This window comes from Tachypleus tridentatus, chromosome 13, assembly GCF_004210375.1.
Source record: "Tachypleus tridentatus isolate NWPU-2018 chromosome 13, ASM421037v1, whole genome shotgun sequence".
Lineage (NCBI taxonomy): Eukaryota > Metazoa > Arthropoda > Merostomata > Xiphosura > Limulidae > Tachypleus > Tachypleus tridentatus.
Genome location: NC_134837.1, coordinates 159,622,300 through 159,649,680, shown reverse-complemented (window position 1 = coordinate 159,649,680; position 27,381 = coordinate 159,622,300). Strand labels below are relative to the sequence as shown.

The following is a 27,381-nucleotide window of genomic DNA, read 5'->3' as shown; positions in this document are numbered from 1 at the left end:
TTACATAAACACATGTATGAACATACCTTTCAGCTTTGGTAAGATTCTTAACCTCAGCCATGACTTCTTTCAAAAGGACTGTTACGTCACCTACAAAGAAAGTAAATTTAAGAGGAGATTGTAATGAGATTCAAAATTTCATTGTAACTTATTTGGTGATATACGTTTAGTTACCGTCACCTTCAATAATATCCCCATAAAGCCAAAAATTACTTTAAACAAGCTCGATAAATTGAATTCTGTTATGAACGCGTAACATTATACTTCCAAAATGTAACCTGAAACTAAATGAATAAAGCTTTCGTTAATTCTCTTCCATGCTAAAGTATCGACCTGTTACATTAGGATACTACGTATTTTCAGAACTGGAGATATTTATATATGAAGTAGATAAACTTAGAATTTTGACTTTCAATGTAGTAATTGCTCATGCTTAGTAGTTTGAAAAGAATTTTTGCTTTGAAAGAAAAACGCATATAAGAAGAAACAATTTTTTTCTAGAATACACGCATACAGCAATAAGACATAAAATACAAACTTAATGATATGGACTCTGAGACATGATGGACATTTTTATGCATAGTTTGACTACGTGTGTTAATTTCTATATAACCAATTTTCTCCGTTAAAGGAACAAACACGATTGCAACGAATAACGAAAATCAAAGTATAAAATAATTTATAAACAATATATATTCTAACGTATATTACTTAATAGTAACAAGATTACTGATATGTTATTTTTTAAAACAATATTTTAAAGCTATTTTGTTTACATTATAAAATGTAATATCTACTAATAATCGTATCAGAATTTTTTTTTTAGTTAGTGTGAAGTTTCCTACTTATGGTATCACAGTAATTTATTCGATCGTTTCTTTTCTAAGCTTTGAATCATATCTCAGTGTTAAAATATAAAGATCCCACTGGGTGAATTAAATCATAACCAGTGATCAACCTTATAGAAAACAAAACGCTTCTTTTACACAATTTAATGTGCAACATAAATTCCATTGGAGCTGCTCATTCTCAGGCTATGTACGCTTAACAAAAATTGAAAATTATTCTCGGTAGTTAGTTAGTTAGTTATCACCATTAGATTCCATCTAGGAACATAGGGCCGCAATCGCTTGCGGATTCTTCAACAAGTATTTAAGTGAGCAGGTTGTTAGCCCACTGCACCGAGCCATCCCTAATTTAGCAGTGTAAGACTAGAGGGAAGGCAGCTAGTCATCATTACCCACCGCCAACTCTTGAGCTACTCTTTTACCAACGAATAGTGAATAGACTGTTTACAAAAAAAAACATGAAAATCGTAATTCTCAGTTACAAATTTTTATTTCTATAAGATCTTATTCATATAACTTTTATACTCTTCAAAAAAAGAAACGCAAAAGGCAAAATTTGAGACAAATTGTTAACAAGTTTATTCCGAGTAGTTCTGTATGATATGTGTGAAACTTTGCACATTCACTGCTGAACATCCAAAGTCTGCAAAGGCGAAGTCCACGCTCACTAGGTGAAGTTTAACGTCACTCAACGTCAATAACGAGTATGTTCCCCGTGAGCATCAATAACTGCTTGGCATCTCCTGCCCATGAAAGCGATGATGTGACAAATCACATCCTGTGGAATGGTTGTCCACTCAGCCTGTAAAGCTGCTGCAAGCTGAGGTAGAGTCTGCGGTTGAGGTTGTCGCTGTCGCAGACGTCGGTCCAACTCGTCCCAAAGATGTTCGATGGGGTTTAAATCTGGTGATCTGGAGGGCCAGGGAAGAACGTTGATGTTGTGGTGTCTCAAGAAGACAGTGGTGAGTCGGTTGTGTGAGGACGGGCGTTGTCATGTTAAAAAACGTCGTTGACGTTCACCATGATGGGTTGCACATGGGGCCTAAGAAGCTCGTCGACGTATCATTGAGCCGTAAGATTCCCTCGAATGTGCAAAAGGTCTGTTCTGGCATTGTAAGCGATGGCACCCCACATCATGACGCTGCCACCACCAAATCTGTCAACTTCCTGCACACAATTTGCTGCAAAACGTTCACCTCGGCGACGGTAAACACGGGTCCTTCCATCCTGCCTACGAAGCATAAAACGTAATTCATCGCTAAACCAAACATGCCTTCATTGTCGATGAGGCCATACCCGATGTGCCCGAGTCCACTGCAGCCGTGCTTGACGATGTTGCTGGGTGAGGATGACGCCTCTGACTGGATGTTGAGGTCGGATTCCTGCATCTCGTAGACGGTTGCGTACGGTCTGATCGGAAATCCTACGCAGTCCTGGTATGGTTGAGGCAGTAGACGTCGCAGTGGTGGTCCTATCCCGAAGGTGACGTAACCGGATGTAGCGATCTTGTGCGGGCGTGGTCACACGAGGTCTGCCAGATCGTGGACGGTCACGATTTGATCCATGTTGTTGGTGACGATTCCATAGACTTGTGATGGTGCTTGGGTGGACATTCACAGCTCTGGCAACATCTGATCGAGATTCACCTACTTCCAAGCGACCAATGGCGTTGTTGCGTTGTGCTTCAGTCAGTCTTGGCGTAACTGTATTGCGAGTCGGTGGCTTAACACTGAGCTATGGAAACCGAGAACTCGTCACTTTTATAGGGATTTTGCACATGTTGCACTTGCGGAACATGCAGATCTCTCAAACAAATTTATTGGACACGAATGCGTTTTGGCGAGAAATCCGATGTTTTCCTCCGTTTTTAAAGTGCACAACTTTTATTGTCATTTTGGTCTGACAATCAGTGCCTTAACACGTGTAACATCACATACTCTGAGCTTGTAACGTTATTACATATATTTCTCTTTAAAATAAAAAAATATCCCTTTTGCGTTTCTTGTTTTGAAGAGTATATTTATATGTAACTTATTGTCAGTTTATGTTAAGTAGTTATAAATCAATTTGGTAGGGATATACTAACTAAAAGAAAGAATATTTAATCAGCACTATCCACCATCAACTCTCGAACTACTCCGTTATTAACGAAATGTGGGATTAACCGTCATACAATGACGCATCCATAGTTGAAAGGACGAATATATGCTGAAAGAATTCGAACTTGTAACTAATAGTTTGCGAGTTAAGCGCCCTATCCACCTAAACATCTCAGACCGATGGTCTGCTTCTTTGGGCTGAAATTTCGCAGCTTTAATCCATTAAAAGAAACACTTCCATTATAAAGCTGCTCGTGACAATAAATACAGTTTGAAATAATGATTTTTAAAACAAAACTGACAGTGTAAAACATTTTTTTTCGTATTTTTACTGATTTCAATAATTTATATAAGGCCCGACATGGCCAGTAAACTTAGGGTCGCGGATTCGAATCTCGGTCGCACCAAACATGCTCGTCCTTTCAGCCGTGGGGGCGTTGTAATGTGACGTTCAATCCCATTATTCGTAGGTAAACGAGTAACCCAAGAGTTGTCGGTGGGTAGTGATGGCTAGCTGCCTTCCTTTTGTCTTTCACTGCTAAATCAGGGACGGCTAGCGCAGATAGCCCTCGAGTAGCTTTGCGCGAAATTCAAAAAACAAACAAACTTATATAAAGTAATGAAATAGAAATGGGGTCATTAACCTCAACAATTTTAAACTATTGAGTTACTGAGAAGATAGTAAACTGTTACGTGTTTAATAAGAATTATTATGACGATACAGACATCCTGTTTCTCAGTTTAAATATATGTGTGTGTAATTTAATAAAAACTAGTTATGAACAACAGTGGCCTGACATTTCTAAACTGACGAAGTTTCGGATTTATAATATGTATCATAGAAACAAGATGAAAGAAACGATGCATATTCCACTTTCGTTTCAGGTATAGTTGCTTTTCACAAATTAGTAGTGTATGATATGAGAACGTATTTCTGAGTCACTTGGTAAAGTTTTTATTTGTGTTATCACTAATTTTAAGCTAGAGAATATTTACGAATAAAGTTATTTCCAGCAATTCAATTTTTAATTTCTTATGAGAAATGTCTGTAATTAAATGTTGTTTTTTTCTTTAAGTCTTTGATAAAGACCGAATGCTAATAAAAACGTGCAAAATGAATGCAAAGAATTAACTGTACTGGTTTTGGTTAACGTAAGCACCATATATACTCACCTAAGTGGATAAACCGGCTATTGGCAACAGCCAGTAGAGACTGAAAACAAACAGAGGAAAAGATAGATGTAAACAGTGTGCAAAACAAGTCCTTCTTGAAAATAATTATAAATTTATATATGTATTCTACGTCTTCTCGAAATTACTAGTGCTGCAGAAATATCACGCGATTTGAATGATTCATCCAATCCATTACGCCCCCAGTGGCACATCTGTATGTCTGCGGACTGACAGTGCTACAAACCGGGTTTCGATACACGTAGTGGGCACAGCACAGATAGCCCGTTGTGTAGCTTCGTGCTTAATTTTAAACAAATAAATCAATTCATCACAACTTCTTGAAACCACATTATAGCTCATGGTGGCACTACGGTTTGAAACAAACTTATTAACTAATTTAATAATTCAAGGGTACTTGTAACAATATTTGTGTTTTAACATCTACAGAGATATTGGACCTTGTATAATTCGTAAATGAAACATATTGTAAGTTAAATGTTGAAATATACATACGTAATACTAGATGTTAAATTAGGTTCTAAATTCCAAATATCACTAAATAGTAAAAAAAACAACAACTTTACTTAAGTATTAAAACCATTGATTAATGTGTTTAAAGTTCTATATAAACTGTCTTTTGTTATAAGAATACTTATTGATAATTAGTTTTATCTGAATTATTAAGCATATCGTCCAGTTAAAGTACATTTAATATCTTAAGCTCTCAAGAGTAATGCTAAAATAAACTGTCATTGTTAATCTAGCTATTCACCTTTGAACGTTCAACCAAAAGTGTTTTCTATTTCCTGGAAATGTCAGTTGAGATTTGTATGCTATAATTTATAGCCTCGATCTTTTTCATTACTGTTGTTGTATTTGAAAAGAACAGCATATCACTCAAACACACATACGAGAGTTTCAAGACATCGATATTACTGACCTGGCACTGTTCCCTAAGCCTTCTTATTTCTTCACACTCGTGAGTTCTGAGGAAAATTGGAATAACTGACGAGAAACATTCATGTATTGTGGCTTCAGTTTTCTTTGAAAACCTGCACGCAAGATTGAAACATTGTTAAGTAGCTTAATCGTATTATTATTTTAATGAATGATCACACTCATATGTGCACGATTCAAAGTATTTAATTACCGAAGCCGCTACACTACAATAGAAAAGCTTGTGATATGAATACTAATAAACTATACCGGAGTCAGAAGAAATCGAACTTAGAACGACTTAAAATCACACCAAGTTTATTCACATTATAATATAGAGTTCATATTTCTATAGTTGTAAAACATTACCATGAATATATATAGTTTCTCTGATTTTCATTATTCCAATTAATTAATTTTTCAAACATCAAAATAATTTACATATACATATGACTTTGAGCTTAAATATTATCCAGCATATAGAAAATAGCTAAAATTTTCTTGCATATAAGCTATGCACTTACCTTTTAAAATTTTTACTTGCTAAACAGGCTAAAACCACAACTTTGTTTTCTGTTGGGTGAAAAACTGGCAGGCAAACAAGTGATCTCACTGGGAAATTGAGAAACTTTATTATGTTTTCCTTGTATTCCTGACGTAAAAACACAATGCAGTATCCATAGTGAAATAACTTCTATAAATTACAGTTTATAAAATATGTTTCTACACATAAGGATAATAAAATCTTCAAGGATAGACAACAATTTAACATAAACATACTATTTTCTGACATTGTTAAAGTATTAGATATTTGCATCACATATGACAGGAGAAATATTATTTTATTTAACTAAAACCATGCAAATATCCTTTTTAGTGAATATATTAAAAGAAAATTACTTGTATTCTCATACTGAAAAAAAACACACCATAAATCACGTTTCTCTGTTACGTGGTAGTTAGTCAAATATAGAGAACGATAATTAATAAATTATGAATTTTTAGTTATGACAAAGCTGTGTTGTGTGAGATTAGGTCATTACAAGTCAAAATTAGTCAAACCTTTCATTAGTTTAAATTTATGAGAGCTAAAACAAATTATAGAAGAAAAAGTTGTGGTGATTTTTCTAGTGCTGTACAGTCAGCCTGCAAGATACTTGTTGAAATAATATTGCTCAAATCGTAACATACGTAACTTTTTAAACCTTTAACTTAATGCTATTAAATTATTTGAATTGCGAAAAGGATTGTTTTCTCATTGGCCACTAGATGACGCTAAAACACTATTACTCCTTCTTTGAAACATCATTTTAAAAATTTGTCATGAACTGAAAAATGAAGAGGTATTTGCTTGGAAAATTTGAGAAATATATGTTTACCAGTAGAAAAAGTGATTATGTACATGAGATTACAAAAGCTGTTTAAGTTGCTATAATGTTATTTTCTCCTACATTTAGGTTCGTTTGTAATACGAAATTTATGTTAATCCACGCGAAAAAAGTGTTTGTTTGTTTTTGAATTTCGCGCAAAGCTACGCGAGGGCTATCTGCGCTAGCCATCCCTAATTTAGCAGTGTAAGACTAGAGAAAAGACAGCTAGTCATCACTACCCACCACCAATTCTTGGGCTACTCTTTTATCAACGAATAGTGGGATTGACCGTCACTTATAATGTTCCCACGGCTGAAAGGAAGATAATGTTTGATATGACGAGATTTCGAACCCGTCAACCTAGAATTACGAGTCAAGTACCTTAACCACCCGGGAAAGCGAGTTTGTGCATATATATAGTATTGAAATTAAATATTGAAACACACAGCGGATAGATATGCAGGAGTCAAGAACAAAAATTATTGCAGTTAAAAGGTCAATTTATATTTACTACAATACACTGTTATAAGCAAATTTAAAAGTGAAGCATATAATTTATATAATTCACTGATATTTTGTGCAGAGTGTTCGTTTTACGTTTATACTGCCACAAGTTTATTAATGTATAATTTTGAAACATAACTCCAAATGCCCTGATAACGTTTTACAATTAAGATAAATAACTTGGTTGCCGTTTAGCCTTCTCAATGTCCATAAAGACTGATGTAACTTCAATAATGTTCATATTGGAACTTTGTGCATACCAATTGATTGTTGCGAGTGTTTCTGGCTTCTTTTTCCTTCCAAGTATACCTTTATCATATTTGCTGCATGTTTGGAAGTTGCTGGAAAATGAATTCCTGCCCAATAGGATTTGTTCTGAGAGAATGACTCAATGTATAAAAAAACTGATTCTACCTTTCCGCAGTCTGGGTGCCATCAGTTGTATGTGGATCTCCAATATCATTGGCTAAGAGAAATCCTACAATTTTACTGGTTTCAAAGCATGCTTCCAATGAAAATGTTGTATGTTGGCCATGATAGCTTTCTTAAAATAAACTATCGTTTATTGTTGCCAAGCAATTTAAATTTGAATTAATCTATAAAGAGAATCATTCTACAGACTTACTCACCTAATTAAGTGAAGTCCTTTAATTACAACTAGATCATCAGAATGATCCCTATAGGATCGTCGTGTATTAGGTAATATGTTAGTGCTACTTTGAAAAAAAAAACGTTTTGAGTTTCTAGGTGAATGGTTTCGTTTTTACAAAGTATTAATTTCGCATAGTGTTTACTGTTTTTTCCCAAACAAATCTTAATAAAAACTAAATTTTACTTCTGTTTGCGCATGGAGTAGCCTTTAACACCTACAACCTTGATTTCTACATGTTAGTAATGTGACATTTCTGTCCTGAATGTTAAGACTGCATTCACTCACTACACTATTTACGGAAATAATATGAATATCTGCATGTTTATAAATATAATTGTGTGGCACTATTTATCTGGCCCAATGAAAGTAAATCACATTGTAAAATACGAGCACGAGACTGTATGCTGGTGAAGTTCACTTTCCTAAAATACAGTGGGTGACAATCCCATAATATTTGTGTTTTATACCCATTTTATTCATTGTTTTCTAATTACTTCCAATATTGTACTTAAATTCCGTTTCTTTGAAAATACCAAGAAATAACTTTACCACTGTTATAAAACAACCGGAGTAATTGTTTCTTCTGATTTTGGTAACGTTTAATTATTTAGTTGTTTTCTTACAATTGTTTTTTATTCGGACTATTTTATACATATGTGTAGTATTATGTTCAGAATACCATTAAGAATGGATGGAATTCTATAGCGTATACACATATATCTCATTCCATTTTATTAGTTTGGAAGCAGTTACTTTATATTGATAACTAGGAACTGAAATATCACATAAATGTTGTCATTTCACATCAGCAACTGTTTAATTGTTGTAATGGTACTATAATATGTGTGATACCGTTTATTATATATGTGATACTGTGTATAATATATGTGATACTGTATATTATGTATGTGATACTATATATTATACTTGTGATTCGTATATTACATGTGTGATACTGTATATTATATATGAGATATTGTATATTATGTATGTGACACTGTGCGTTATATATGTGATTTTGTATATTATATGTGATACTGTATATTATATATGTGATATTGTATATTATGTATGTGATGCTGTATATTATAAATGTGATATTGTATATTATGTATGTGATACTATATATTATACTTGTGATTCTGTATATTATACACGTGGTAATGTATATTATATATGTGATATTGTATATTATATATGTTATATTGTATATTATATATGTGATACTGTATATTATATGTGTGACAATGAATACTATATACGTGATACTGTATATTATATGTGTGATACTGTATATTATATATGTGATATTGTATGTTATAAAAGTGATACTGTATATTATAAATGTGATATTGTATATTATATGTGATATTGTATGTTATATATGTGCTACTGTATATTATACGTGATATTGTATGTTATATATATGATACTGTACATTATATGTGTGACAATGTATATTATATACGTGATACTGTATATTATGGATGTGATATATATATATATATATATATTATATGTGACACTGTATATTATATTGTGATAATGTGTATTATATACGTGATACTGTATATTATGTATGTGATATATATATTATATATGTGACACTATATATTATATGTGTGATATTGTGTATTATATATGAGATCTTGTGTATTATATACGTGATTTTGTGTATTATTTATGTGATACTCTATATTATATATGTGACACTATATTATACATGTGGTACTCTATATTATGTAGGTGATACTCTATATTATACATGTGATCTTGTGTATTATATATGTGATACTGTATATTACATATGTGATCTTGTGTATTATATATGTGATATTATATATTATAAAATACTACGTATTAATAATAAGCTTGTTCAGAATGAAACCCACAAGAACCAGATTGGTTCATGTTACAATTGACATCATGTATAATCCGGAATGAAAGTATGTCAACATTTCTACGTTTTAAATAAAATAGAAGATGTAACATTATAAGCTATTTAAACGAATATTTGAACTTACCTTCTTAATATCTTGAAATCTGATTGACCTCTTTTCTGTCATAGCTGTACTAAGGCTGTTGTTAGGAGTCTATGGCGAAAAAGATAGAAAAACAAAACTGAAAGCAATATTTAGAGATAGATTTAAAGAATACTGTGTTTCGGATTATGTGAAGAAATGATCATTTATTATCAATATATTGGAAACCAGGAACCAATGGAAAGTTTACAGTTTCAGTTTTTTATAGTCGCGGAAGACTAATTTTGTAAACACTCATAATGCCCATGTGCAACGATAACACTCAGAGATACGATCAAGAAGCACGCTTTATGTTACGCTATCTCTTTATGTCAGGCATTTCTTTTCTCAAGTCTTAAAGTGATTCAAAATCGGTGTTTTTAACCTCATCTAGCTGTATAACAGTCAAAAAGTTAGTTTTGTAATACAATTTTTGGGTCATATCACCTTTATTCTATCGTGTTGAACAAGTGTAACAATCATACAATTAAGTTTTATTTATATGTGGCAGATATTACCATATAGAAACATAAAAGTATTAAACAACTCCTGAGGTTTCTAAATACGGTACTAGCTAATTCTCAGTTTTTCGTCTATCTAAAAATAAATGTTATGATAAAGTTTAACATCCTCATAGCTACTTGAAAGATTGTATTAAGTAGTCCTAAGAATGCCTTTCGAATATGACACATTTCGAATGATGTCAAACGAAGTGAAGCCAATTCTATAGATATGTTTTAAACTCGACCTATAATAATATTGTTAATAATAATTAATCAGTGTGAACATTTGAATAATTACCAAAAAATTAAAAAGCTAACAGTTCATTTTAAGTGGTAGTTGGATATAACGTTGAGAAAAGAAAGCCATATACATTGTCATGTCACACCATTTCATACTGAAAAGTTAATCAAAGTTTTGTAAGTACATACCGAATCTATTAACCACAAAAGGTTTATAAACAATTTGTTGGTGAACGTCTAAAAAAAACTCACTATTGTAATTTATTTCAAAAGTAATGATTGGTTTGTTTTGAATTTCGCAGCTACACGAGGACTGTTTGCGCTAGCCGTCCATAATTTAGCAGTGTAAGACCAGAGAAATGGCAGCTAGACATCACCACCCGCCATCAACCCTTGGGCTATTCTTTTATTAATGAATAGTGGATTTGACAGTCACACTATAACGTCCCCACGAGCTTAAAAGTAATGAAATGGCGTTTGTAAGAATAAAAAAAACAAAACTTCGTAACGTGTAGTATCGAAAGAAGGTCACCAACATGTTTTAACAGAATGCGATTTGAACACATTTCTCTAAGTATTCAAAATAATTTATCTATGTAAGGCTGTAAGCAAAAACAATGTCTGAAATCTGAAATTCAGAAAAAAATTATGTATTGTTGTAAACTATATATTTAATATTGTAATTTGTTAGCTAAAGGGCTAATGACGTTTAAAAAACCTTAGAATTTTAGAAAGTTTTAAATTGGCATCGTGTTTTCTTGTACATTCGAAATTAGATTACAAATAAGAGATAGTTGTGAATAGTGTAGAGTTCTTTTAAAATAAAAAGTTAAACCAGTCGATGTGTTTTCGTGATATATTTGGATAAGTGTTTGCTACCGCGCTTATCGAATTTCTTTGCACAAGAGTTCATTTGATGTCATTCCTAGTATTTTTATAAAAATTTCGAACATTATATGTAACGTTGTCCCGCAATAAGTTACGGCAGTGTGCAAGTATTCAAAGTTTTAGGAATGATAAAGGAGGTAATAAAGATAATTCGTTCTCGTCCCGTGCACTGAACGTTGAATTACTTTCAGCAAATAATTTAAAAGAATTTGCCAATGACCGAACAACAACACAAACTTAGTGTCAGGATTGGAACGTTATTTAAAATATAATTGTAAAAGAAATTTAAAAGTCGAAAATGGTGACTACGAAGTCAAATAATAAGATTCAAGATTACTGGGGATGATGGAATTATTAAGACATGATAAAGAAGAACCAGTTGAAACATTTAAATATCACCAAGAAAAGTAGGATAGAAAATAATAGAGAGAAAGAGGGAGTGTCAGAAAGTTAAAAGAAAATCATGACGAAATTTATAGATAATTAAAAAAGAACCAGGGAGAAAGAGCATTAAAAGAAAGAGACGCGTTGCTTCAAGATAAACTAAAAATAAAAGTATTCTAATTAAAGAGAAGATCGATGAAGTAAAAGGATGCGTATGCTAGAACTATTACAACAAATACGAGGTACAATAAGATAAAGACAAAGTGAAAAGTGAAGTAAAAAAGAGAATTATTGAAGTACAAAAGAACAACAATACCAGAATGAAACATCTAAAAATGAATGATTAAATACAAATATTACACGATCCACGCCTCTTACTACATTTGTTCAAATCTTAAATCGAAAACATCTACCTCCAAATGTGGAACAGTAGAGCTTATTTGGTCTACACCTATTACAACTACTGTAACATATGTTAGTGTAGGACCTTTTTGGACTACTTCAGCAGGCACACTATCAAGTCTAGTTTCAGAATTGAGCTGATAAGATCAACATAGGCCCAAACGAAAGGACCATGACAAGAAGGTACCATGGTACAGCTTGAAGTCTTTTTACAGAGGAATAGGTGAAATATTGAACAATAATCATATATCTTGCTTTCCATTTAAAAGGACCAACTTGGACAACATTAAGTAACTTTCCAGCTGAGAATCATATCCAACAGGTTCAGAGTGCCGCACGAAAAATAAGTACACAGAACAAAGGTCTGGAACAGAGTAAAGAGAAGAGAAAAGACCTTAACCTAACTTGCAGAAAGTTTCTAAAGACTAGTTTAATTATCTTACCGAAACGCTGCTCGTGAAACGATGAACTTGCTGACATTTAACCAATTTGTAGCTATCATAACAGATAAAGATATGAGGATCAGACCAAAACGAAGTGGATGAATGTCTTTAAAGAAGTTTTGCAGTTGGTGATGGAAGTTAAATCCGTCAAAACTGAAGAGAAACTATTAATGGCACATTCTGTAAGTTATGGGGATATTAGATCCCATAGTATTGAAACCTCATTTCGCTATTGATAAAGTAGAATAAATGAAAGTATTAGTTTGACAACTAGTTAAACAGACACAGGAAATAACTGTGAGGAAATAGCTGTTTAAATGTAACATGAAGAATCATTTTGCTAAGAACTGCAGGCAAAGTCTTGTATGGCATAAAATTTCTCAAATGATATCAGAAAGGGGTAACTGATATAACTGTGTAAAACTTATCTATTTCTTCTGATACTTCAAAGAAACTTAATAACAGCTATTATCAAGCCAAGGGTAGCGAGCTTAACTAGAACTAATGTGATATAGAGGAAACAGAAACTATTCGGATTTATAAAGCGAAGATCAGCTGGAGATATTCCACCTATTAGGGACAAGAAAAGAAGATCATCATTTGAAGAAAATCATTCACGTGCTTATTGACGGGAAATCTTGCAAAACGCTGATAGACACTTTGTTTATTTGTAGTTAAACATAAAGCTACACGAAGGGGTAACTATGTTCTGTCCAACACGGGTATCGAAACCTGGTTTCTTGCAGTGTAAGTCCAAACAAATACCGCTGGGCCACTGGGGGGCCTGAATGAGACTCGTTCCACAGTTACAATTATTTATACTGATTTGTTAACGAAATATTAAAAAATGCCACCATAGATGAAAAAATAAAAGAGATTGATTTGAATACCATCTGGGTATAATACTATAGGAAAAAGAAGTTACTATTATTATAGGTTCTGTTCCTTATGATGTGGACTTAACTGATATCGAAGAAGAGTGCATTTTGAGAATTGACTTCATACAGAGACGTGGATGTAAGGTAAGGCTAATTTCAGATTCTTTCACAATCTATAATCAGGAAATCCTTATGTATCTACGACATGGCAATTATTAGTGAGAGGTTGAAATTCTAGTTGGAACAAGGATAACAGTCATTGCACCATTAAGAAGTAGGATACTCATATCAAGAGTCAATAGCAATAATTCTTCATCTAGTGAATGCTGTATAGTGGAACCAAATACTTTAACAAGTCATGAGGGATTGGTGGTTAAAGGAGCTTTTCTTGATGCGAAGCAATGAAGATGTCATATACGACTTTAAGTGAAGGTAGCTGTAAGGTAAGTACTGCTAAAACTAAATTCCAGCGAGAAGATATGGTGTGGATGAACAGTTCTCTTCGTAAGAGACGACAAATTCAAAAGATAAATAAATGTTTGGAGGAAAGTGATTCAAACCAAAGGTCATCCACTATGGATCGTCTTTGAAAGTATGTTGTCAGAGAATGGTCAATTGGGTGCTGCAGAATAGAATTTGTCAGTAGAACTACAATCTGTAGTGTAGCTCAAAGTTATCGATGAAGCCGTTTCCAGAGAATAATCAAGAATGAAGCGAACAGAGGATTCTTAAATTACTTACTCAGGAGAAACGTTTTCGGCGACAGGATGGTCAAGAACAACAAGGGACAAGATGTCATCCTACCTTCCATAAACCTTTGAAAAAGTAAAAACTACCAAAAAGACTTAGTGTGTGGATAGTTTAGTGTAGTGTTTTGTATATTAGGATTGTTAAAGAGGCCGTATGACGCTAAGATAGGCTTAAAACACCTATCAAGTTCTAATATGATGTCAAGTTTCTCTCGTACATTCGAAGTTAAATATTCGAGAAATACGTAGAGTTATTTCAAGATGGATAGGTGAGGCAGTCAGTTTGTTTTCATGAAGTACTTGTATCGGTGTTTGATATCGCATTTATCTATTTTCTTTGCAGAAAGAAGTAAGTTAATTTTAGATTATATTCTTTGTATTGCTATAAAGGTTTAAATGTCATCTGTAATGTACTTCTACAACACGTTATAATTGTGTGCACGTGTTGAAATTTGTAAAATTTTGAAGTAGAAAACATAACAAGTTGTTTTATTCACGTGTATTGAGCAATTAAATAGTTTCATCAGATAATTTAAGAGAATATACAAAGAAATTACAACTATAGAACACTAATGTTACAATTAACCTGAATTTGCCAATGGAAAATTGTTGGTATTTTTAAGGAATTCTGCTAGTAATAGTAGTAATAAACCACTAGTAATGTTTATTTCAAACTCTAAACATAAAAAAGATTAGTGAAAATTACAAAATTCACAAACAATAAACTAACGATACTACTTTTGGCGAATTATCAATGCGAAGTTTTTAGTAAAATAGAATATTCAATTAATCCTAATATTCACCAGAAATACAACAGTCAACATGGTCTACGTTTTTTCTCTAAACTACGACATGAGCAACTTTCCTATCTAGGTTTATAAATATGTGTATGTGTTTTCTTGTGGCAAAGCCACATCGGGCTATCTGCTGAGTCCACCGAGAGGAATCGAACCCCTGATGGCAGCGTTGTAAATCCGTGGACTTACCGCTGTATTAGCGGGGGACTTATAATTATGAAACGATTGGTTTTTCTTTCTCCTACATACAAACCTTTCTTCATTGTACTATTTAATTGTGAATATAAAAGTAACCGGAAACGTTAAGATGAATTACACAAATCGGGAAAAATAACAGTACGCTTATTTCTTATCACTTACCAAAAATGTTACCTTTTCATCAAGAATTCTATCTCCAACTACCTAAGCAATAGAAACAATTTTTATTATATTAATGAATAATAGGTTTGACGTTTATTTTCTGTTCTCACAAACGAAAGTTTCTATTTGCAGTAAATTGCCTTGTAGCTCAGAAATAATAAGATTAGAACAGGACTTTTAAAGACAAGTTTTATCAATTTATACTCAAGTTTTGAATACTTTGGTTTTTGAAGTTTCATTTAGACTAAGATTTTTTCGATTCATACACTGCTCCAAAAAGTAAAAGAAAATGAATGTAGTTTTAACGACGATTTTAGGAACAGCCCGGCATGGCCAAGCGTGTTAAGGCGTGCGACTCGTAATCTGAGGGTCGCGGGTTCGCATCCCCGTTGCGCCAAACATGCTCGCCCTTTCAGCCGTGAGGGCGTTATAATGTGAGGTCAATCCCACTATTCGTTGGTAAAAGAGTACCCCAAGAGTTGGCGGTGGGTGGTGATGACTATCTGCCTTCCCTCTAGTCTTTCACTGCTAAATTAGGGACGGCTAGCAAAGCTACACGAGAACTATCAGCACTAGCCGTTCCTAATTTAGCAATGTAAGACTAGAGGAAAGGTAGCCAGTTATCGCCACCCACCGCCAACTTCTGAGCTGCTCTTTTACCAACAAAGAGTGGGATAGGTGGTCACATTGTAATGCCTACAGGGCTGAAAGTAGGGGGCATGTTTGATGTGACATGATTTCGAACCCGCCACCCTTGAATTACAAGTAGAGCGCCCTAATCACCTGGCCATGTCGAACTAAAAAAAATATGAACATTCAGAAATATTCTTAATTAAATTGAAGCGGAGACTATGATTTTACTGCCTATGACGCCAAACAAACTCGTAGAAATGCGAGTCAATCAACTTACGATTTGTTCCACAATGACTCTATTTACTTCTCTAAACCACATTTTAAGTATTTTAAATTTTCTGCAAATTTTAAAAATATAAATTAGAATTTTAAGAATTGATTTAAAAATAGGGGAATTCGGAAATATTTTCATTTTATGAGATGTTGAAAGTAAATTTATTTTTAACTTAAGTATAAATATTGTTTTTTACTAATTAGTCTAATTTAATTCAACCTCACATAAACTGTCTTAACCAAGCAAAAAATTTCGATTCTTCAAATTTCAATTAATATTTTTGATTCCATCATTAAAGAATACATCCAAAAATACATATTTTTCTAATTAAACGCGGTGCATAAAACAGAAAAAATATGGGTAAAATAAAAAAGTGTTTTTCATTTTTTTTAAAAAAATAGACAACCTTTTCACTATTCGCCGATAGGAACGCTCTTCAACCGTTGTCATCACTCACGATCCCATATTTTAACCTGATCTCTATTCAGTAAAGTTTACATTGTTGTTTTGTATTTAATTTACCGTACAGCTTATCTTATCTTGAACTATATTTAATATAGTAAAAAAGATTGTTTTTAGTTTAATTTATCGTATAGTTAGCTTATCTTCAACTCTATTCAGGAAACTTAACATTGTTATTTTAGTTTATTTATTGTATGGCTTAGCTTATCTTGAACTCTATTAAGAAAATTTAACATTGTTGTTTTAGTTTAATTTTCCGTACATTTTACCTTATCTTGAACTCTATTCAGGAAACAAAAAGTTGTTTTTAGTTTAATTTATTGTATAGCTTAGCTTATCATGAACTCTATTCATGAAACTTAACATTGTTGTTTTTAGTTTAATTTATTGTTTGGCTTAGCTTATCTTGAACTCCATTCAGGAAACTAAACATTGTTGTTTTTAGTTTAATTTATTGTATGGCTTAGCTTATTCTGATCTCTATTGAGTAAAGTTTACATTGTTGTTTTTAGTTTAATTTATTGTATGGCTTAGCTTATTCTGATCTCTATTGAGTAAAGTTTACATTGTTGTTTTTAATTTAATTCACCGTACAGCTTATCTTATCTTGAACTATATTTAATATAGTTAACAAGGTTGTTTTTAGTTTAATTTGTCGTATAGCTTATCCTCAACTCTATTCAGGAAACTCAAACTGTTGTTTTAGTTTATTTATTGTATGGCTTAGCTTATCTCCAACTCTATTCAGGAAACTTAACATTTTTGTTTTCAGCTTAATTATTGTATGGCTTAGCTTATTCTGATCTCTATTCAGTAAAGTTTACATATTTGTTCTTAATTCAATTTACCGAACAGCTTATCTTGTCTTGAACTCTATTTAATATAGTTAACAAGATTGTTTTTAGTTTAATTTATCGAATAGCTTAGCTTATCTTGAACTCTATTCAGGAAATTTAACATTGTTGTTTTTGTTTAATTTATTGTATGGCTTAGCTTATTCTAATCTCTATTCAGTAAAGTTTACATTGTTGTTTTTAATTTAATTTACCGTACAGCTTATCTTATCTTGATTTATATTTAATATAGTTAACAAGGTTGTTTTTAGTTTAATTTATCGTATAGCTTATCTTGAACTCTATTCAGGAAACTAAACATTGTTGCTTTTTAGTTTAATCTTCCGTACATTTCATCTTATCTTGAACTCTATTCAGAAAACTTAAAATTGTTGTTTTTATTTTAATTTATTGTATGGCTCAGCTTAGCTTATTTTGATCTCTATTCAATAATGTTTACATTGTTGTTTTTAATTTAATTTACCGTACAGCTTATCTTATCTTGATTTATATTTAATATAGTTAACAAGGTTGTTTTTAGTTTAATTTATCGTATAGCTTATCTTGAACTCTATTCAGGAAACTAAACATTGTTGTTTTTAGTTTAATTTACTCTATGGCTTAGCTTATTCTAATCTCTATTCAGTAAAGTTTACATTGTTGTATTTAATTTAATTTACGGTACAGCTTATCTTATCTTGATTTATATTTAATATAGTTAACAAGGTTGTTTTTAGTTTAATTTATCGTATAGCTTATCTTGAACTCTATTCAGGAAACTAAACATTGTTGTTTTTAGTTTAATTTACTCTATGGCTTAGCTTATTCTAATCTCTATTCAGTAAAGTTTGCATTGTTGTTTTTAATTTAATTTACCGTACAGCTTATCTTATCTTGATTTATATTTAATATAGTTAACAAGGTTGTTTTTAGTTTAATTTATCGTATAGCTTATCTTGAACTCTATTCAGGAAACTAAACATTGTTGTTTTTAGTTTAATCTTCCGTACATTTCATCTTATCTTGAACTCTATTCAGAAAACTTAAAATTGTTGTTTTTATTTTAATTTATTGTATGGCTCAGCTTAGCTTATTTTGATCTCTATTCAATAATGTTTACATTGTTGTTTTTAATTTAATTTACCGTACAGCTTATCTTATCTTGATTTATATTTAATATAGTTAACAAGGTTGTTTTTAGTTTAATTTATCGTATAGCTTATCTTGAACTCTATTCAGGAAACTAAACATTGTTGTTTTTAGTTTAATTTACTCTATGGCTTAGCTTATTCTAATCTCTATTCAGTAAAGTTTACATTGTTGTATTTAATTTAATTTACGGTACAGCTTATCTTATCTTGATTTATATTTAATATAGTTAACAAGGTTGTTTTTAGTTTAATTTATCGTATAGCTTATCTTGAACTCTATTCAGGAAACTAAACATTGTTGTTTTTAGTTTAATCTTCCGTACATTTCATCTTATCTTGAACTCTATTCAGAAAACTTAAAATTGTTGTTTTTATTTTAATTTATTGTATGGCTCAGCTTAGCTTATTTTGATCTCTATTCAATAATGTTTACATTGTTGTTTTTAATTTAATTTACCGTACAGCTTATCATATCTTGAACTATATTTAATGTAGTTAACAAGGTTGTTTTTAGTTTAATTTATCGTATAGCTTAGCTTATCTTGAACTCTATTCAAGTAACTTAACATTGTTGCTTTTAATTTAATTTACAGTACAGTTTACCTTATCCTGAACTATATTTAGTATAATATAGTATATTTAGTATAATATAGTAAACCGTACAGCTTAGCTTACTTATCTTCAACTGTATTCAGAAAACTTAACATTGTTGTTTTTGTTTATTTATTGTATGGCTTAGCTTATCTTGAAATTTATTCAGGAAACTTAACATTGTTGTTTAAAGTTCAATTTGTTGTATGGCTTATCTTATTCTGATCTCTATTCAGTAAAGTTTACATTGTTGTTTTTAATTTAATTTACCGCACAGCTTATCTTATCTTGCATTCTATTTAATATGGTTAACAAGGTTGTTTTTAGTTTTATTTAACGTATAGCTTAGCCTATCTTGAACTATATTTAATATAGTTAACAAGGTTGTTTTCAGTTTAATTTATCGTATAGCTTATCTTGAACTCTATTCAGGTAACTTAACATTGTTGTTTTCAATTTAATTTACCGTACAGTTTATCTTATTCTGAACTTTATTCAGAAAACTTAACATTGTTGTTTTTAGTTTAATTTATTGTATCGCTTAGCTTATCTTGATCTCTATTCAGTAAAGTTTACATTGTTGTTTTTAATTTAATTTACCGTACAGCTTATCTTATCTTGAACTCTATTTAATATAGTTAACAAGGTTGTTTTTAGTTTAATTTATCCTATAGCTTAGCTTATGTTCAACTCTATTCAGGAAACTTAACATTGTTGTTTTGGTAAATTTATTGTATGGCTTAGCTTATCTTGAACTCTATTTAGGAAAGTTAACATTGCTGTTTTTAGTTTAATTTATTCTATGGCTTAGCTAATTCTTATCTCTATTCATTAAACTTTATATTGTTTTTTTTAGTTTAATTTATCGTATAGCTTATCTTATCTTGAGCTCTATTCAGTAAAGTTTACATTGTTGTTTTTAATTTAATTTACCGTACAGCTTATCTTATCTTGAACTATATTTAATATAGTTAACAAGGTTGTTTTTAATCTAAGCTATACAATAAATTAAACTATAAACAACAATGTTAATTTTCCTGAGTGGAGTTCAATAAGGTAAGCTTATTCTGATCTCTGTTCATCAAAGTTTACATTGCTGTTTTAATTTAATTTACCGTACAGCTTAGCTTATCTTGATCTGTATTTAGTAAAATTGACATTGTTGTTTTTAGTTTAATTTATTGTATAGCTTAGTTTATTTTTATCTCTTTTCAGTAAATTTTACATTGTTGTTTTTAGTTTAATTCATCGCACTGCTTAGCTTATCTTGATCTCTGTTTAGTAAAGTTGACATTCTTGTTTATGTTTAACTTACTTTGCAGCTTAACTCATCTTGATCTTTTGACACCGACCGAAAAAAAAATTTGCGTGCCCCAGTTTCGGCCTCCAACTGTAAGTAAACAAAAGATTGCACAAGCAACTTTGAGTAACGCGTTCAAGACGTGTGATAAATACGTCAAAACTTCAAAATGATCATGTATTGCAGTGATATTCAAACTTTACATTGCATCACCAGTGATTAAGTAACCCTGGCAAAGAAGCCTATCGAGAAATAAAAAATATCCTAGTTTAGATATGAGAATTCTATCATAAAAATTACTTGTGTTGTGGAGGTTAAAAATCCTGGATAATTTTTAATACGATCAAACGTATTACAAAAGGTAAAAAAAGTTGGCTTGCAATCATGACGATCTCAGAACATTAAGTAAAAAGTAAACAAATTTTAAGTTCGTTGTATATACTACAGCGATTTCTTGAAAATGTCGTGGCATTATTGTTATAAAAGTATGTTTATAGAAGTTATCATGACACATTTGTAAGGCTCAACTTAGTTTTCGAGTATTTAATATTTAGCTGAATATCTTAATTATGTACTCATTGTTGCGTGGTTGCACTTTTTATGAATAATGAAGGTAAGAAATTATGCACATTTATTTCCGTATAACTGATGGTGTGTTAAATGTTTGTAACTAAAGGTAATATCGTCATTAATGCTTACATGTATTTCTTTTTCTATATATGTATACAACATGAAAACGTTAAGTACATTTATTCCACTGTTTTTTTTTCAAGAAACCTCATTTAGATATTTGTTTTTCTTATGTAGCCAAAAAATAATTAAGTTTGCTGGGGGGCTAAGGGCTGTTATAGTTTAGGAACCATTCTTTGCTTAATAAGTTCCCTGTTTTTTCTGTTTCATTACTTCCAGTGTCCGATGTAAAACACTCTATCCATAAGTTATCTCAGCTATTTAATTTTTGGTTTTTAAATTTGATAAACAAAGTGTAGAATTGATCCAACTGAAAACTGTTTTGTTTTTAGTTTTATAGAAGATTCTTACTTCACTGTGTATTAAGTATGAAAGATATTTGTTTATTCTTGTCGTTTAAAAGTAACTTGATAAACTGTTGTTGTTGTTATCTTTTTTAATACTATTGTTACAGAATCAACCAGCAACTTTCAGTTGATGACCCAGAAAGTTCGTAATTTGCATTATAATAATAAATTTGAAGTGTAATAGAATCTAACTGTAATGTTTTTCTCTGTAAGACTAAGAGAATGGAAAGTCACAGTAGTGAACTTGTACGTTTATATTTTTCTTGGTTTAACATAGCGAAGTATGATTGTTTTGTTATTACGTATACATTAGGTTTTTTGTTTTTTTTAATATACTTTAAAGAAACACTGAAGACTGGAGATATTTTAAGTTAAACTATTAACACCCATTCGTTAGTAATGTAGAAGATTCACATTTAAAACCTTCATAGACAAACCATTATGAATATTAAATTCAGCATTTGTATATCATTCAAAGTTTAATGAAGAAAAAATTTTTAATATATAATTTCAGTGCCTGATAATATAATACCTTTCTGAATTTTACATCGTACTCGCATACATGTGTGTGTTTGTGTGTGTGTAATTTCCTCTTTATTCATCTATATTTCACTGATGACTTGCTGGCATAGCGTTGTTGCACGTATTTTTCAATGTGTTGATGAAGTTTTTACAGCGTTTTCTCATCGACTGCGAACTTACTATAACAGATATCATAACAGAGAAGAATGGTGAGTGACTTTACTGGTAGTGACTACATTTCGAGATTTTGTTTCAAACTTTCTGTTTTTGAAGTGTTTTATTTTTTTCTCTTATCAGAAGTTTACGGTTTAAAGACTAATGAAACTTTTGATAAAATAATCATACTGAATATCTATAGTTGCACGAAAAATAATACAAAACGTATCTGTTTATCTGTCATTTTAATGTTGCATATTTATGAAAATCTGGGTTACAAATTGACAACTGAAAATAGATAATACTTAGGATTATTAGTTTGTTTTATGTTGTTAAGCACAAGGCTACGTAATGGTCTAACTGTGTTGTGCTTACCATGGGTATCGAAACCCGAATGTTAGCGTGGAAGGGTGGTGGAATAATTAGTAGTTGCTAGCAATACTTGTATTCATTTTAAAAGTACTTATAATAACAAGAATGTAATCTCAATCGAATGAAAAATATAAAATTATGAAAAATACGTTATTTCAATAAAAATAAATCACTTCGAAATCGAAAACTTGAATTTTCTTTAAATAATATGACAGACCAGAAGCTGAAAGTAGCTTACGCAGAATATCTAATTATCTTCTTGTCCATTAATTAGTTTTAATATTTGATGTGCTAAGGTAGTTAATATATTTTAAATAACATTTTTTAGGAAAGTGACAATAGCACAGATTTAAAGCAAAATACAACACTTATCAGATACTTCCAAAAAATAATAAAAGCAAAATATTTTCTGAACTCTTAAAAATTATGAGTTAAAAACAACTTATGAAAAACATACTCACATATCTAGAGATTTTGACTTGTAGTTCTGTTGAAGATGAATTATACAAAGATTCTATAGAGTTAGAAACAACTGTTAGAAAATACATTTTGCAAGAGACAGTGATAGTAGTGTATAATAGTATGTTGTATACTGATTTACAGTCATAGTCGTATTAAAACACCGAAAAGCTAAATTTAAAATTCATGTAACATGAAATAATTTGGAATACGACGTATTTTCAACATTCAGAACAAAGCACTTCACAAATACAACAAAAGGCCTCATATGCAAGACTTTTGATATTGAACTACAATTTAATGAGTTATGTTTACCTACAAATTAGACGTTTTTATCATAAGATCTGTAAAGCTTTCTTAAAACAGAGAAAAAATACAAAAAATACTCGATTAATTAGTTTACATAAAATCTAGAAAATGGATAAATATTTATAGTACTAACTTCAAAATAGCTTTGTAATTAATGCTAAATCCTTTACTGAAAGCATCTTGCTCGATAGTATAATTAGGATTACAAATGCTTCACTCCACTAGAAAAATTCAACAAACTTCTTTAAGAGCGATTCGAATAGCGGCTGTTTAATAGTGACCTCTGTTATAAATAATAGTTTCGTTTCATTTTATTTCAAAGAAACAAATAGTTTATTTTTGGCTAGAATGAGATACATTAAAGCAGTAAACAGTGCTATGTAGAATATTCATATATTTTTAACAAATGTTAACATATGCGTTTAGAATTATAGAAATCAAGGATACTAATGTATTTCTGCAAAGCTACTGTTATCTTTAATGTCATGGAGATGTAACGTATAAAGCAGTAAGGGGTCTCAAAAAAGATATTTTGATTATTTTAAAACGTAATTAAGCTCTACAATATTCATACGTAAGCTCTTAACCTGACATCATTCAAATTTATGTTTACAAAGATTGTTTTCAAGTTTCCCATAAAAATATTTAGATTCATTAACTTGTCATATTAACATGTTGTGTAAAAGTGTTCATGATAATAAAATTAAAAATTATTGCTCAACCTTAGCAATAGTGTTTTAACATGAAATGCGACAATGAGGAAAGTCGCTGTCTTTCCAGTCTGAAACTGACTCATTAAAGTAACAAACAACAACTTATACAGTTGGCCGTTATACAGTTACTAGTAACCTTTGATTACTAAATAAACCATTAGACCAAGAACTGAACCATCACTTGATATGTCGATGCATAATTTAACATTTTGCAAAAATAAATAAATAAATAAAATTCAAGATGCATTACATACACTCACCATATCTGGGAGACTTTATAGACTAAAATGTGGTTTGCGCTTCAGTACGTTATATATATTTTATATTGCATTTCCCAATTAAAAGAATCACATGAGCTTTATGTAAGCCTGAAGTAACTCGATAGAAATAACAAATAAAATATTGGCTCGTTAATCTAAATGTATATACTGCATCATGCTTGAATCTTCTTGTAAGAAATGTATTAAATAGATACATATCACATAGATTTAGTTGATAACACAGATCTAACTGCATTTTGACAGACCAGACAATCGGACCTGTAAAAATATGTAAAAGTGTATCTGTGAGATAGAAATTCCTGGAAACAGTCCCTATTAATCTAGCCAGTAATGTTTTTAGTTACGGGATGCCAATAAGTTGAATTATTTTGTACATTAAGTTTGAAACACTGAGTATAAATTGGCTCAGCGGTAAATCTGAGGGATTATAACACTAAAATTCGTATGTTGACACTCAAGAGGGTCACAGCATAAAATCCATTGTGTATTTTAGGGCTTATTAGCAAATAAATAAAATGTATTAAAGGAATACAGTGTTGAAGACATTATAATAAAATTGTATTTGTTCCTTTCACCTGTTCAGTGCCGTACGGGAGATAACTCGTCCAAGTCGATCGGTAACACAGTGCCACGGACGAGTTAATTTGTTCTCAACAATACCTAACTTCAACGCTAGATATCAGCACCATACATGCATTTGACTTACTTACAAATTGTTTAATTTTCGATCCACAATGGCGTCACGAAAAAAGTTACAAAATGAAGAAGCATTAGAGTTGTATTGTAGCAGCTAAAATACTTGGCAGTCAACAGGTTAAGATATATATATATAAAGTAACATTCTGATAATTCTTTCAATAAATGTTTTCAGAGACTTATAAGAAACTACATTTTAAGTAAGAGAAGAGAGTTTTGTTTGGTTTGTTTGTAATTTCGTGCATAGCTACACGAGGGCTATCTGCGTTAAGAGTAGAAGAAAGAGATTACCACAATGTTAAAGATGAGATATTTTTGTCAAACTGTTCACGTAATTAAAAGCGAAATGTTTTCTTTTACGAAACTGACCATTAAAAAATTGATATTTTAACTTTTCTTTTATGAACAAAATAAAGTATTTTGTAAATTGGATTTTAATTTATTGTTTACTTTGACAACATTTCAAATCGTATTGTTTTACATTTTGTTTTATATGTTTTGAAAATGGGCGCACGTAATACAACAATATAACAACAACAACAAAAAAATTGACCGCTACATTTTCTTTGCGTAAAGGAAGAAAAAAAGTCATCTAAAATAGATATCTTTTTTTTAAATATATTTAATTGGTTTATAATTATAAGTCTAAAATTTAATTACGTATAATTTTGTTATGCATTGGATAACTGATACAAAATGTTTTCAGAGAAAAGAGAACTTGAGATAGTCGAAGTAAATTGAAACTTTCCAAACTATATAAGACTGTCTTAGGAAGATTGATGTCTTATACGTAGACCCAACATGCCCAGGTGAGTGAAGGAGTTCAACTCGTAATCCAAGGGACGCAGGTTCAAATCCCCGTCGCACCAAACATGCTCACCCTTTCAGCCGTGGGAGCATTATAATATGACGGTTAACCCCACTATTCGTTCGTAAAAGAGTACCTCAAGAGTTGGCGGTGAGTGGTAATGACTAGCTACTTTCCATCTAGTCTTACGCTGTTAAATTAGGGACGGTTAGCTCAGATAGCCCTCGTGTAGCTTTGCGCGAAATAAAAAAAAACAGTCTTATACGTGAATAATGCAGTATTATTTTGATTATATACAAAAGTCTTTACAGAAATTTAAAACTTTATTAAAGCGTTGCTTATCTTTGTTTTTAACCTACCAGGTTGAGTACTTTTATAAAATATAAGTTTTCATTTAAAAAGATACATTTTAGTTAGTTTTATTTTTCTCTATTTTTTCGTGTGCCCTATTACAGAAGCAACTCTAATATAATCTATAAATAAAACTGTCCATAAGATTTTGATCTATTAATTGAAATAAGAACAAAAAAGGGAAAACCATAATTTGAATAATTACAACATGAACGTCGGCCTTCAAAATTTAAATTTTCTATAATTAACAATGTAGAATATAATTTTATGTTAGATATTTCTAAAACCTAAATTCAATTTTATCTTGAAATTAAATGTATCTGCGAAAGTTTACCCCTGTATAATAACCTCTTATATTAAAATATTTTTGTGATATTGTATGTATTACGTTCTTTTCCAAATTAAATGAAACGCCTAAACATAGGAAGTTATGAACACGCGAACTGATACTGTACATTGTGAGAAAAGTATTAATTTTAGTCTTTTTAGTACATCTGTTTAAACGAATGTAATCGCATAATAACTTACGACTAAGAGGAGAGCACCAACCAGGTCTATTTTCCCAAGACATGCTAACCGTAGCTACGAAAATGAGAACTAAATTATTTTTTATATTAAATGTACTGCTTCAATAAGAACAAAAATATCGTTGAGAAATTATACAGCTATTCATTCTGAAATCAGTTGACACAGTCTGATCTTATATATATACTTGTGTACTTCCTCTCTTCTGTTGACGTAAGGTTTACGTCATGATGAACGTCACAAGCACTAATTCATCATCTCTTCTTAAAATGTACTCTTTCTGGATTGGTTTATTTATATTTTTTTATACTCAATAGTGTAAACCTGTTGAAATTCTACAAGTGTTATTGGTCAAATATTGAATACCTTTTCACCTATTTTTTTCCTTATTATTATTTCCTTTTCAATGATCTTTCCTTAATTGTTTTTTTTCCTTTTTTTCAGGATTATTTTTTTCTTTAACTTTTTTAGATTATAGTATTTTACGTTTATTCTTCATAATTTGTTTAGTTTATCTTTTAATTCGATTTGCTTGACGTATGCAGCCTCTTTGTTATAACAAGACAATAAATAATTTCTTAAACAGAGTAAATACGATATGCACAGCATATTAATTATATTATCAGACGTGTGAAATTAGAATTATATATATATATAGTGA

General features: G+C 30.9%; 1 protein-coding gene across 3 annotated transcripts in view; it reads right to left on the bottom strand.

The window, feature by feature from the left end:
- Positions 1–26,872, bottom strand: part of LOC143236047 (cGMP-dependent 3',5'-cyclic phosphodiesterase-like) — a 66,406-nt gene extending 39,534 nt beyond the window's left edge. For 2 of the 3 annotated variants that reach the window (XM_076474288.1, XM_076474289.1), the window contains exons 1-9: positions 26,724–26,872; positions 23,040–23,092; positions 20,507–20,581; positions 15,248–15,289; positions 9,607–9,675; positions 5,581–5,708; positions 5,061–5,172; positions 4,121–4,160; positions 27–90 (exon numbers count right to left, since the gene is read on the bottom strand). In XM_076474288.1, coding sequence (XP_076330403.1) covers positions 27–90; positions 4,121–4,160; positions 5,061–5,172; positions 5,581–5,708; positions 9,607–9,675; positions 15,248–15,289; positions 20,507–20,581; positions 23,040–23,092; positions 26,724–26,766 — 626 coding nt within the window. In that variant the 5' untranslated portion in view covers positions 26,767–26,872. The remainder of the gene's footprint in view (positions 1–26; positions 91–4,120; positions 4,161–5,060; positions 5,173–5,580; positions 5,709–9,606; positions 9,676–15,247; positions 15,290–20,506; positions 20,582–23,039; positions 23,093–26,723) is intronic. The other variant, XM_076474290.1, reaches the window with a different exon arrangement.
- Positions 26,873–27,381: the final 509 nt, after the last annotated feature.